At 30.1% G+C, this 12712-nt stretch overlaps 1 protein-coding gene across 5 annotated transcripts in view; it reads right to left on the reverse strand.

The window, feature by feature from the left end:
* Nucleotides 1-1500: 1500 nt before the first annotated feature.
* The window catches only part of LOC119632599 (proton-coupled amino acid transporter-like protein CG1139), a 57671-nt gene continuing 46459 nt past the window's right edge, over nucleotides 1501-12712 (reverse strand). For all 5 annotated transcript variants that reach the window (XM_038025577.1, XM_038025578.1, XM_038025576.1 and 2 more), the window contains 5 exons: nucleotides 9200-9285; nucleotides 8850-9002; nucleotides 2806-3621; nucleotides 2544-2703; nucleotides 1501-2456 (listed from right to left, as the gene is read on the reverse strand). In XM_038025577.1, coding sequence (XP_037881505.1) covers nucleotides 2193-2456; nucleotides 2544-2703; nucleotides 2806-3621; nucleotides 8850-9002; nucleotides 9200-9285 — 1479 coding nt within the window. In that variant the 3' untranslated portion in view covers nucleotides 1501-2192. The remainder of the gene's footprint in view (nucleotides 2457-2543; nucleotides 2704-2805; nucleotides 3622-8849; nucleotides 9003-9199; nucleotides 9286-12712) is intronic.

A 12712-nucleotide genomic window follows, 5' to 3' on the forward strand; every position in this document is an offset into this window, starting at 1 on the left:
TATATATAATATAATAAATATATATAATATTATTTCTTAAAAACATTATATATATATATATATATATATATATATATATTTTATTTTTTCGTATTCATTTATATAGAAACATATCTTTTTCTTTTTAGTCAAAGTCAAAAGTAATGGTAAAAATTAAGAATTAAGATAAAAAGAAGCAAATTAATCAAATGTGTAAAAAAATGTCGATCACATTGGAAGGGACCTTGAAAATCCATCAGTTTCAGTCAATTATAAAAACTTAGTACTAGTAGTAATAGTTAATCAAAATTAATTCTTTATAATATTCTATAATAAACTATAGAATGGAATTTCTGTTGCAAACATAATATCGTAAAATATTCATAATTTTATTAAATTTTTTTTAGTTTTTCAACTACTCAAACGAAACGTATTCGTTTATCAGATGGCATTATAGCCATTTTTACTATAGCATTTTTACTATATATATATATATATATATATATATATATATATATCTAATTTCGACTTTCTATACTCAATGTGTAATCGCAAAAATTTCAACAAGGGATCAAGCTAGCGATCACGTCAGACAGACTGATGAATATTGATTAAATTCTTTTAAGAATCTTGGTATTAATATTTAATACTTTATCAGGTTCCAAAGGTTCCAAACGGAATAACGACATTTCCTTTGATAGCGGGGACAATAAAAAGCAAATAAGATGATAATCTAGATCTTCTAGATAGACAGATAGATGACAGATAGATAGAAGATATAAATATCGTATCAGTTAATTTTCTTAATAATTGTTTTAACCGTGGTAGATAAGTTTAACTTGGAAATCGATAGTAGAAGCACTTGTAAAAAGTTCAAGTTTTTCAATTCGATTTTTCTGAGGATGAATCGACGAAGCAAAATGATACTTTATCGATTATGCACAATGCATAATTTAGTGTTTGTCCGTTCCTTGATCGTCGGCGACACTATTGATAAAAATCATAATAATAATAATAATAATAATAATAATAATCATAATAATAATAATAATAATAATAATAAGAGTAAAAGTATTTAAAAAAGGGGAAAATTCGAAATTAATTTAAAAGAAACTGGCCAAAGTGAAAATTAAAAAATTTTTCATTATTAAATACTTGTTAAAAATAAAGAAATAAAAAATAATTACAGCCACTTTTACATTTTAAGTTCATATATATGTATATATATATATATATATATATGTATGTATGGATATCAATCTTAAGTTCATGCAAATTAATTTATTAAATTACATTTTGTCGCTTTCAAAATTTTGTAAAAAAAAAAAAATTTAATACAAAAAATGTACATCAAGTTAAAAGACTTTAGTTAAATATATATTAAAATTTTCAACATAATAACTCTAAATAATTAAGAGGTCAAAGAAAGGTACTCGATTTACTTAAATATTATTCACACGAAAAAAAGCGATTGTTTGAAAAAAAAAAAAAAAAAAAGTGGAAAAAAAAATTTTTTTTTTATTTTTTAAATTTTCCTCAAGTTTTGTAAAATTTTATGATTTTCTGTTATAATATGCTAAGCACATAAAGAATTTCATATTGATCAACGATCTCGAAACACTTAACAGATGACTTGAATAAACTTCTCTTTCATTATTATCAGGATTCTTAAGCTTTTTAACATAATATTTAATAGTCTTTGGCTTTACAGCACTGCTTGTATTGTTCATCTGTGCATTAAATGAATCGAAATATTTTCAAACAAACGCGCTACATGTACTTTTTTGAAACTACTTTCGAAAAAATTTATTTTTTTTTTTTTGTTTTGTTTTCTTTTTGTTTTCTTTTGTTTTAGTTTCAAATTTTACTAAACTAAATAAACATAATATTTTTTAAATATAGAAAAATTTCTTCTACTTAGAAGTCTACTTTAAAATTCGTTTAGTAAAAAATAAAAGAAATATTGTGTGTTGTGTTAAAACTACAAGATGGCTTTTCAATGTGGCTTTCAATTAAGACTCAATTCAATATTTATAAATGTATTATGCATGTATATATATATATATGTATATATATATATATATACATGCATATATATATGCATGATCCCTGTTACGTGTATGTGAGTTAGTTTTACGCTTTAATCTAAATATAATTTATTTAAAGCTAAAATTAAAGCGAAAATTAAATAATGATATAAAATTAAATATAAATCAATGACTGCCGTTGAATTCGTCGTGAAACTCTAATATACTGACATAGGTGCCAGTAAAGAAACCGATAAAGCCAAACGCTATTAAGAAAGCATTCTTCCATAGACGCCATTTGCCACGACCGTAACCGGGATCTTCATAATAGACAGCCAATTCAATAATTGATGGCACTATCATACCCAAAGTACTTAGGCATACAGCACCGATTAATGATATGAATGGACCTAAATTTGGCAAGGCCACTGCTATGGCACCGCATAATAACTGAATTGAAAAGGAAATATTTGCATTTTTTATTAATTGCATTTCTCTCTCGAGTCAATAATTACAAATTATACAAATTATACTTACCACCAGCAATATTCTGATACCATACTCAGTCATATTTTGTTTCTCGGGAGCAATTTTATGCTGAATACCTTTCCAAATAATACTGATAGGTACATAAAATTGTAACGTGAAAGTAAAGAATATGGCAATGGCAATCATCAATTTCACCGACTGAGCCAATCTATGGGCGAAAGCAATTATTTAATCATTCACTTATGATGAGGATGATGATGATGATGATATGAATGGTTAAACTTATTTATTTTTTTTTTTTTTTACTTACTTATCTTCGACTGGCAAGTTTAGCGTTATGCTACCCTTAGTTTCAGCACCATACTTTAAATAGCCAAAAAAGCCGACAAGTGTATATAATGAGACCACAACTCCCATACCCAAATTTAATACCGACGGGCAGCCAATAAAATGGGCTGGATTTTTCATGTCATTCTCCAATGACATTACTACACCAATACCTTCCAAGGCGAATATAACTGTTCCGAAGAATAATGGCCATTGCGTAACATCGGCAATACCGACGCGTCCCTCTGTACTTGGCAAATCGGTAAATATATATGTAAAGGTGATTATAATGCCAACGAACATCAAGAGATTCGCAACCATTGAGAATGGCGCCAAAAACTTCAAATTTCTTATTAGGCACATGAAGAGCAGAGGACAAGTGACAATAACAATCCATAAACGTATGCTTAGCTCGCTCTCTTGCGTATAGAAATCAACTACTTGCTTAACATTGGTGCCGACGAACACCAAATAGATGCAACAGCAGCCGATTAAATCAATGACCAGAAAACAATTCACAATAAAACGTATAAAACGCGACCAGCGCTGCAAACTTGTCGGGCCATCGAGGAATGCTTGTTCGGCTACATCCGCAAAGCCCATCATTGGAATTTTGCGACGCCGACACAAGATATGAGCACATTTAACCAATATATGTACACAATATGTGCAAACGGCACCAACTAAAAATGTGGCGACCAAACCGAACCATAGACCGGCATTTAAGAAGGCCATAGGCATGGCCAATATGCCGGAGCCCAGCGAGCCCTTAAGCAAATGCACGAAGGTTTCCACATCACTGCAAATAAATAAAAATACATTCAATTAATTGATAAAGTGATTTAAAAATCATTATAACCATCAATCATATCAAGCAGACTCTCATATTATTTGTCAACTCAGCACCTATATATATAAACTATTCTCTTAAACCACAGTCTAGCCCTAGCCATTGTTATAATTTATTTGGAAGACCATCAACTTGTAAAAATTGTTTATAGCAGAGAATTGCTTCAAAAAGTGTTAAGAGAAGAAATTTTTCTAATATGACTACAAAATGCTAAACGGACACCGATCTCAAATTTCAACTTTTATAGGTCGCTTTCAACTTCTTGACAATTAGATGGGCTGCTTATAAATGTTGTTGTTGGGACTTTCAAGCTACAGGTCTCATATGCTTTCCGATTTCGAGTTTCTCTCGAGTCGTTTCCTAATTTAAAAACGATTAACTTACACTGCATATTGCCCTGTGCATTATTGCGGACTGATAGGGAAACGATTAGCTAATGGATTACACAATTAAGCGAGCAAATAATTGGCATATGGGTATCGCGGGCGAACTAGGTGAACGGACTGATGGAAAGAGAAATGGAGTTAGATGAAAAGATAAACAGGCTGGGGCGAATAAAGAGATCATTAGTCCGCCATGCGGATAGAGATGTGAGCGAGCATGTGATTAAATTGAAAGAAACATGAACGAGCAGATTAAACGGGAAACCGAAGTATAAATGGACGAAGGTATGAGGAAATAAAAAGTACACGAAATCCTAATGGATAAGCGGACCGCAAAAAAATGAATAGATTTTCGGTCGAATAGATGAACGCGTATCGGAGATAGGGACAAATTCACTAATGAACAATGAGACAGACAAGCGTATCATTAATTAATCAATCAACCTAGAATTTCAAGCGAATCAAAGGAATATATGTTCAACGGCAACAAATATCAAACGCGGTCTTTCGCCTGTTAGGATGCATCCTACAAAGTGCATTCCAATGAAATAGTTGCCTACACAACAACAACAATAGAAACTCATCGATCTTGTTCAAATGATTTTGTTTAGAAAAATAATGAATTCAAGACTTGTGTCTTCTAGCAAAGAAAGGCTTTTCGTTTTCGTCGAACTTGCGCCTGCGCCCTTGCTCAACAAGATATCCGATTCATGTTTCTGCGTATGATAAAATTGATAATTGAGGATTTTTCTCGGAAAGTAAACAATCTGATTAAGTCAAAAAACGAGAAAAAAAAAAAAAACAAAAAAGAAATGAAACGCTGGGAGAATGTAAACAATTGATTACGTAAACATTTATTCTGATTCCCTATTTTATTTTTAGTATTTTTTCGCAAACGTGCATCAGAATTGTGTAACAAACACATGCAAGCGTAAACACGATTAGACAAGCACGCATACTAATATCTGCACTTATAGGCAGAGAATAATAACAAAAAGGCGCCACAATACGGTAAATTTCAATTATAAAAGCGTCCAAATTGAAAATAGAAAATAAAAACAACAAAAAAACAAACAAAATATAATTAAATAAAACATTGAAAGAATGAATAAACGAAAGCAAAAAAGAAAAAAGAAAAAAAAAAAAAAAACAATTCCCTTATAATGAGAGAAATACTGGCAGGCGAACATGTAAGAGGCAATGAATTGTTTATTTTAAAATTGATTTCAATTAAAGTTAAGTGCATTTCATATTTTTGTAAATTTCGTATAAAATCAAAAATCAATTAAAATTATTTTTTTTTTATTTTTTTTTTTTTTCAAAAATATATTTCGTCTAATAATTGACTCGAATCTCGCAAAATCTTCTCTTGTCTTATTTATATTTAACATATAATAGAGCAAACATCATAAGAAAAGCGAGAATATGCCGCAAAAAAATTTAAAAAATCATAGAAAATTGAAAACGCTTTGACTTACGGTATATGAAAAATGAAATCAATTGATTTACAAGATGCAGTCGGCAGTCATCTTGAACGCTTGTATCGCGCGCGTTTGAAGGCAAATTGTTACAACTTGAAAAAATAATACAGCGACACAAGCCATACGCAATATTGTGTGCAATGTATGTATGTATGTGTGTATGCGTGGTAGTTTAAGTTTATTTTGTCATGCAAATATATATATATATATATATATATATATACATCTATGTAGCTTTTTTGTTTTTTGTGTTTTTTCGGTTTTTTTTTTTTTTTTTGGCATCAATTTCAAGACCAAGGTCTTGCTTTTTTCAAAGCGACTTTGTTGTTATTGGTTTTCTTTAAATGTTCTTTTGTGTTTTTCTTTTTTCTTTTTGCTTTGTCTTGTCTTGTTTCATGCTTGTGGTGCCAAGTGGAATTTTTTCTTTTTTTCAAAAATTTCCGTTTACATATTTGTAAAAAATGAATGAGTATTTTGGTGTGCATATTTGTTTAATGTATATGTATGTATATATATATATATATATATATGAATATATACATTCAGGCATTTGAGATGCTAATGTTTGATTTGCTCATACATTTATTTCGTAAACAAACAAACAAAAATCAAATTCTAACGAAATTGAGTTAAATTTCTTAACTTTCACATATACCTTCAAATATATATATATATTCATGTACAAAGGAAAGTATCGAATTATATTTATCAAATCGTAAGAATGTAAATAATTCTCATCTCCAATTTCAAAATAACTTAATTTCTTATCTGAACTATATATTTTTGAACAAGCCTTATATACGAATTCATGTGACCTATGGTAGCTTTTTTTGATTCAACTTCTAGAAATCCAACAAGATCTCGAATTAGAAGACCTTTCAGTTGGACATATATATATATCATACTTAATCAATATCATATTTTAAAATTCAAAAAGTGAAACTCCTTCTGTCTGTCCGTCTGTCCATCCATTCGTTATCTATTTTCTTTCAATTCTTACTCTTGTAAAAATTATTAAAAGTTCAAACTTTTTGACTGACTCCTCTTTTCCGTTAATAATCAATAATTTAAAGTTGAACACATATGCAAGAATTCAACATAATCTCTAATCGGTCTTAGTAACAAGATTCTCTGAATTAAGAAAATATTGTACAAATCTTGTATAGAATTTTGTAGAGAATTGCTTACAGAGAGCAGAGCAAATTTATGATAACGAAAATAGTATACTTTTTGACTACATCTCCAAGAAATCAATTTTTTATATGATAATATGATTTTTCAAATAATTGAGATAATCCATCAGATTGTTTGATGGATTATTAATTCTCAAGATTAACGTAGAGATGTCGGGGTTATTAAAAAAGTTCGCCTTTTTTTTTTCAAAACATATGAACTTTTCCTTAAAAGGCACCTAGTGTCAAAAATTCATATCGTTACACGGGTTTTAGCGACAATACACAATCCCGTATCGTACAAATTCTCTGAACGTTGCTTTTTTAATGGAATAGAAATTTGTCTAAGTTCAGCACTGGCTTGAAAAGTTTTGAAAAGTGACATGTCTGGGTTATATCAGAAAACATCTGGAAAATCATTTTCAATAATGCATAGCGAACATGCAAGAGAGAGAGAGAGAGAGAGAGACACAGAGAGAGAGAGAGAGAGAGTTATCCGCCTAAAATTGGTCACTATAAATATGATTTCATCACCACAAAATGTTGCATTTTATTTTCATTGATCCTTTCTAAAAAAAATGTTCGGAATGGTGAATTCATCAATGTTATAAAAAGTGAAATATTGCATACAATTTATATGTATATACAAAATTGTTGTTATCCTTGAAACCTGTTCAGTGACTTGAATGAAATGAATTTAGAATTAATTAATAAATAAATTGAAATCGTCTTATAGGCTTTTGAAAAACGATCACTGATCGAATATCGTGCAGAATTGGCCCTAAGAAGGACTTAAATATACTTTTACATTTTGATATCGTTTTCACTGTTGCCTAAGTTCTGAAACTCCAATATAGCATATTTAACATATGGTGTACTTAAAATTATGTAGAAACATACGTAGTTAAAAGATTCCTATTCATAATCATACTAGTGGAATCGAAATCATATAAAAATTGTCCCTCGCCCTAATGCATATTTTTATTCTCTACATTATATTATACTTAATTCCCGATATTATAATAAACAGGTATAACTACTAGCTCTCTTGACTTGTCTCAGTTAACGCAAAACACAATGTAAAAAAAAATGTTTCTTATATTATTGAATATCTTGAAAAACTTTCGAAAAAAAATTTTTTTTTTTTTTTTATTATTGAGAGGAAAATATTTTGGGCTAATAAATGAGTCAAATGAATTATTAAACCAAATTTTATATGTATCCTAAGCACTATGCAAGACTTCCTAAATATTTGTAACGCTTAGAAATATGCATCAAAAATTCTATTCTTCATTAACGTGGAAAGTAGAATCAATTATGCAATAATTGTTAGAAATACGTTTACAACTTTAATAGCTTTTTAATTGTTTCGATATTTTTCAGCGAAGACGAGTATACCCAACCCGTTAACAGAGTAAAATATTTATACCAACTAATGACTAACTATAACTATAAAGGAAGTTAAGCATTGCTTGTTGTGTTTGTAGGTAGTTTTGGTAAAAAAATAAAATTTTGATACTCTTTGTAATTGCTTGGGTGCGGCAGACTTCCTCTATGTTTGTACAGCGCTTATAGGATCATCCCAAAAATATGCGGATCTATCTGAATGAAAAACTTGAGTATTTTGTTTTTTTAATTTTTGAAAGCAGAGATTTGATCTCTTCTTATGTTGTGTTTTAGACGGATCCTTCGACCGACAATATTTTCTCATTTTCACAACGCTCGACATATGCTCGGCACGAACAGTTGAAATGTTGAAACGTAATCTAAATGCATCGAAATGTTGTACTTATCAGTTTCTTGCGTCTAAATTCGAAAACAAGATCAACCAATCATCTTCAAGGCTTAGATAATTTTAATCAGGGTTTCCGAATATATATTTCATATATTTAAAGTTAACAATATCAGTACACTGCCTTTCTCAACCCTCTCTATCCCTTCTCTCGCTATCTTTCTCTTTCTTTCTTTCTCTCTCTCGCTATCTTTCTCTTTCTTTCTCTCTCTCTCTCTGTCTTCCTTTCTTTCTTTCTTTCTTTCTTTCTCTTTCTTTCTCTCTCTTTCTCCTTCTCTCTTTCATTTTTTCTCATTCTCTTTCTTCAGTCGCATATTTCCCAAAAAAATTTGTTAAATACAGTACTTACGAGGTAGGATGCTCAATCTTGCGATGCTCAAATGGATTGTAGTTAACATCTTCAGTATCGTCTCCGCCACCTTTTTTCCTAGTTAACACTAATGGTAATGTAGAGCCTGCTGCTTGTTGGGCCGGCACATCTACCATATCAGGACGTAAAAATCTATCCGAAGAAGAGTACATTTCAAACATGGTAGTTGAAGAATTATTGTCAATATTTTTATACATTCTTGTAAGCTTTCAAACGAGTTCTTAAAATATTTTTTTTCTCTTTTTTTTTTTTGTTAACGCCCGTTATAGGTTTTTAATTTCAAGCTTTTAAAGAGGAGATTGAAAGATAAATTAAATTTGAACACATACTTTGATTGATTTATGCTCACGGTGCTACTATTCCTTGTACCGTAATGCTTCTCGTTATCATAGCCCGGCGTAACTGTCGGTATTTTCTGTAAAATAATTCATTAAAAACAATTTGATAAATATGTGTATATGTGGTATAGAGGTTTGCATATATTATATATATGTATAACATACTACAAATCGACGTATAGATAATTTTAGATGCATGCATATAAATACAAATTAATTTATGTAGAATTTAACCTTAAGGATGAGAGAATAGTTTCGGTGTTTACTCGTCTACAGACATTGTCTACCGTTTATAGCATTTGTTTACACGAGCACACTAAAACTACTCTCTCATCCTTACACACATACGCAGACACGTACGCAAACACATGTACATATATATATATATATATATGGCTTTATAAATTTTTTGGCAAGCTTTCACTTCTTACGTGCATACGAAGCAATAAAAAAAAAAAAAAAAACTTAATTATATGTACGCAATAAATTTTTATGGTTAGAGTTCCACCAGACTGCGATCATTGTAATGGTGTACGTTTCGTTGCTTTCATGATTAGCCAAAATTTTACATATCGCTAATATATAATACGTGTATATATGTACATATAAGTCCCATAGAACGAATTGTCAATATTCAAGCCAATCATCTAGAAACAATATCTTAAGATCGTGAGATATTATTTAAAATATATTTGATCGATCGCGATCATATTTACACTGCTTTACTTTAGGAAAGATTCCTATGAGTATATACCTTAGAGGTTAGCATAAGTATATGCTTTTTGGTTCATTTCGCAACAAGGACTGAGGGACAGATGAACAAAAGAACTGAATTAAATCGGAATATATATATATATATATATATATATATAAATTTTTTTTTATTTTTATTTTCCTTCTTTCAAGATTATGTTGCTTCCCATTTCTCTATTGCTTCGAATTAGGATTTTGCATTTTCTACGATAATGCGATCGTATTGAAAGAGACTTGAATAATGTTGCACTAAATAGAGATGACAATGTGCTAAATTTATTGCTTACGCGTTCTATTAGGAATTAAGTGTTTATGGCATAGAATTTTCAAAGTTCTTGTCTACAGTTTCAATAAACCGAGGCATAGTGCATAGTGCTAACAACTCGGTGAAGCACTCTATATGCTAAATAAAAATCAATACGTAAGTAATTCAACGTCATAGACACAGTTGAATATATATATATATATATATATATATATATAATATGGTGATGTTTTCGCCGAATTCTCTAACCAAGGTCTATGTGGAGTTCAAGAGAGACGTTACATTAATATCAAAAATTTCATATAAATAATCTTCAAATTTCACTGTGTTTTTTGTTGTTGTTGCGATGTTTAGTTAAATCTTCGGGCGCATAAATGAAAAAAATGACGACAGCATTTTAATTAATGATATCCGCCAACTTTTCAAACCAATATATTCCATCCTTTTCATATGATATTCATTCTTATTCTGCTCAACTCGTATTGTTCCCTTTCAAATTATTTCAATAAATTACTCGTTAGAATAATGATGCAATTAATCGTAACATTTCCTTCAGATATTTCATAAGAAAAATATTATACAAATATGATGGAATATTTATCGGAGCGTTTAACTTATTCGCAAGCAACCAACACAATCTATGCATGATTTCGATTGGCATATAATTAAACAATTGAATAAAGTTCGAATTGTATGTTCCTATGTGGTTGCCATTACTCTTAACAGAATTGTGTCAGTTTTCAATTATTTCTAATCTTTAATTAGAGTAATTCGAATTTTTGATCAAAATTTCACAATTAATCAATGCAAACAAGCGGCAGAAAAATTAAATGCGATTTTAACCGAAAGTCATACACGCACTGCCTACCGTCAAAAGCAAAAAAAATTAAAACAAAAAATAAAGTGGCAACACTCTATTAAGATTTGATAGGCGTGGGCGTCTATTCGCCATTTTTGTATATGGCGCAAAAAGAAATTCTTATTGAGAAAAAGTAGAGGTGCTATCCGCTGCACGATTGCTGTACTGTGCGTGCATTGTTTGACGTCTACTCTTTTAGCGAAATTTAGAATCGATACAGTCGTCCTCCGCTCAGTTCGTTACTTCGTTAACTCGTCGCGTTCTGTATCGAAACCGTGCTATAAAATAGCTATGTACCACGTGTTGGTTGGATGGCAATTACTTTACTTAATATGCACGAATTTTGTATCGCTTTGCATTTTAGGTCCGTGCTTGACAAGGCTGCGCACATTTACAAAAATGGACAGACGGACATGCCTGAATAGTTGTGACGAATGCCATATACATAATAAAAAATTTTTGATTGTAGCAAACGTTTACACAAAATGAACATACACACATGCCCAACTTATCGTTCGTGATTGTAATAATAACACAATATATCTTAGGTTAGCTATTCTAATTAATTCTAATTAAAATTACATTTAACTTTCATGGTACTATAACAATAATTCAATAAAATTACATTTATTTTTTATACCGATTAGGGGAAAGTGAATAATACAGGAAAAAAAAAAAAAAAAAAAAAAAAAAAAAAAAAAAAAAAATATCCACGGCTTATTGTTAAAATTTTTTAAATCACAATATCTCAGTATAATATTTACATAGTAATATTATTAATAACTAAACTGCAAATTTCGATTTTCTATCGAGCGAAAATATTTGTTAAATTCAAGCAATTGTTTTATTAAAGAAATGTTTAAAAGATTCGTATGGAACGGCAAGGCAAGACAGCAATTTCATCCTACTACTTTGTCCAAAAAGTAAGACCAATTTATTATTATTTTAATTTTAGACTAATGAATTGAATTCTTAGACTAAAAAAAAGACATTGAGCACTAGCAACACAGGCTATCGGCTCAAGACCAATTTATTTATGTCTTTTCTTTAAATTTATTCGAGTCTCTTTTTGCGAATCACTTTACGCAAACGGCGCATAAGATTCGAATAAAGTGCTTTGTTAACATATTGGCCCGACGGTAGGAGTTCATGGTGCACGCTAATCGAACGAAATTTTCAATATCGCCGTGATTTTAAAGCGACTTTGGTGCGATTATCTCGACCGCGATTGATTGCTTGCTTCTGATTTCTGCTGCCAAGTCTCATCTCGCGTAACAAGGCTCTTCACGATCGATTGATAGCTCTTTGCTTAACAATTTCACGCTTTATAAAAATCGGAAAATATACTTTTTGTTTTGCATAACGCAATTTGACACAAATTGCTACCAATTGAAAAAATCAGAAAAATATTTCTGATATTTGGACTATTGGTATTAGTTTTTGTGCACACTATCGCATATATATACAAATTTCGTATCTATCGACAGGTATCGACGAAGACATTAACAATTCAAGTGATGCACAATCTGATGTACAACTTTTCCATTGGAAAATGTAAAATTCTTCTATATATTTACATGTGCACATGACTGACCTTTATCATGTAAATAATTTAAAAGTTTATAAT

The sequence above is a fragment of the Glossina fuscipes genome, unplaced genomic scaffold (genome assembly GCF_014805625.2).
Source record: "Glossina fuscipes isolate IAEA_lab_2018 unplaced genomic scaffold, Yale_Gfus_2 1, whole genome shotgun sequence".
Taxonomy (NCBI): Eukaryota; Metazoa; Arthropoda; class Insecta; order Diptera; family Glossinidae; genus Glossina; species Glossina fuscipes.